General features: G+C 44.3%; 1 protein-coding gene across 1 annotated transcript; it reads right to left on the bottom strand.

The window, feature by feature from the left end:
* Positions 1–205: 205 nt before the first annotated feature.
* On the bottom strand, positions 206–1,216 carry LOC129244987 (uncharacterized). The gene has a single exon (XM_054882920.1). It carries the CDS (start codon positions 1,140–1,142, stop codon positions 537–539), a length of 606 nt encoding a protein of 201 aa, XP_054738895.1. The 5' UTR covers positions 1,143–1,216; the 3' UTR covers positions 206–536.
* Positions 1,217–2,099: the final 883 nt, after the last annotated feature.

Genomic DNA, 2,099 nt, shown 5'->3' with positions numbered 1-2,099 from the left:
TACTGAACAGAAATGTCAACACAGTTTGCCAGTTTCAGCTGTTAAACCATAGTTATAGATTTTCATGCAGCTAAAAAATCACCTGATATACTTATATATGAGTGTTGATTGAGCCCAGGAGTTGTTGCTGGGGTTTCCTTAGAAATTGGATGTGACCAATGAAACTATGTACACATTTTGCCCCTTAATAGAAAAACAATGTAAATATAAATGGGAACATAATTTAATAGGTCTTTTGGTATAACAACAAAAACAAAAAGTAAAAACAATAACAAAATCAACAATATGTGCATAGAAAAAAGGTTCGTCTGGAATAAGAAGCTTAATACGTAAATATGTATGTAGTTGTGTATGTATTTACACACATACATAGGTATGTGACACCGCCACCTTCTTGGCGGAGTTCATTTAAAACAAAATTGTACTAATTCGTAAAACAACACACTAAGTATTCGTAGGGTGATTGAAACCTATTTACAATAGCAAGCAAGCGCCTACTAGCGCCACGTCATCTACTCCAATTCTCAGGTACTGGCTTAAAACTTCTCCGCCTGTGGTGGGCCATACTCAGAGGCCGGTGCAGGTGGTGGTCCGTACTGGGAAGCGGGCTTGGGCTGTTGCTTGTATTTGATGAAGTAAACCTCTGGCTTGCTGGGTTCGGTTGGTGCAGGTGATGGCAATATTAATGGCTGTTGTTCCTCTGGTTTCTTCACCAACACATAGACGAGTGTCTTGTGTTCGTCCTGTACGGGTGGAGGCACCACTTGTTGCACTGGAGCTGGTGGATTTGGTGCCTTGATGAAGATGATCTTATAGTGCTTCTTGGGCAAGGCAGTTTGGATAGGTGCTGGTGGCTGATACAATTCCGTCTCCTCTGGTGGCACATGCACGTACACATTTTTTGTTACGACAGCCTCAGTGGCCGGTGGTGGACCGTAGAAGGGCGCTGGTGGGCCGTAAACCGGTAAAGGTTGGGAAGGTGCCTGTGTAGCTGGTGCTGGTGGGCCGTATTGTTCCGCTGGTGCCGCTGGTGGTGGACCGTATTGCTTTTGCGGCACTGGTGGTGGTCCGTAACGTGAGGGCGGCTCAGGCATGGCCGTAGCCATCGCTAAGGTGCAGGCGATCACAAGTAAGCTATGCATTTTGTTGTGATTTAATTTACTATCAGCTGCTTGAGATGTTGCGCTATAATCCAGGCTTTGTGTTACGCGTTCGAGGAATCGTATTAAATTGACATAGTTGTGTGGGTCACAAAATGCTTTTATATGCGTACAAAATGTGGTGGCTGCGAATCGAGTATCACTTCGGTTTTGCCGATAACGCGGCAAAAAATTTCAACAAATTTCGATTTCGCCAGAATAAAACACGAGTATGGGCTTCGGGTAATTTTTGTGTGTTTCTTTCTTTGTGTGCTCAATTAATTTTATTGGCATTAACTGCAGGTGTGTGTGTGTGCATTTAATTTTTGGCATAGATTTACAAAGCGTTTCGACGCGCGTTTGCACGCCCGCACTGCGACTGCGTCAACGCCACACTGTTACACTTTGCCGCAGTCGTCCGCCGTTGTGATTACGCGACATCACCAAACTGGTGCACGCTTCCTGCATACGTAATGCGATTTCCGAGTTGAGCTTCAAAACAATAATAAGAATAACTGCAATACGAATTCAAAATTACACGCTGCATACATACATGTACATATATGTGTGTGTATGTTTGTGTGCAGTAGATGGTAAGCATTAATCGAAGTACTACAATTACAAAATTCATTTTACGCTTTATTCGCAATTATTTTCGCAGCTATTGACTTTAGCGCTGCCTCTGCCGGCACGCGTCCGCCCAGTCTCGTTTGTGTTGACACCTTTCTGGGCTTCCCGGCTGTAAAGCCTACAAACTGCCAAAATAACCTGCATTTTTGGCCACATTACGTCGCTGTGTGCATTCTCCTGCTAAGTAGGTGTGTGTGCGTGAGCGAGCTTAACTGGCGTCCGGAATCGGTCAATGCATTGCACAAAATTATGTAATTCTCCAACTAAGGTGGCAGTGGGCATGCGTATCTACTTACACATTCATTCATATGTACGTACATCGGTCAGGGC

This window comes from Anastrepha obliqua, chromosome 4, assembly GCF_027943255.1.
Source record: "Anastrepha obliqua isolate idAnaObli1 chromosome 4, idAnaObli1_1.0, whole genome shotgun sequence".
NCBI classification, from domain to species: domain Eukaryota; kingdom Metazoa; phylum Arthropoda; class Insecta; order Diptera; family Tephritidae; genus Anastrepha; species Anastrepha obliqua.
Note: the sequence above shows the minus strand (reverse complement) of the source record. Positions and strands in the feature narration are given on the sequence as shown.

What these genes read in the sequence shown, in the direction of transcription:
- LOC129244987 (XM_054882920.1), bottom strand. Translation starts at nt 1,142, where the DNA reads ATGCATAGCTTACTTGTGATCGCCTGCACCTTAGCGATGGCTACGGCC.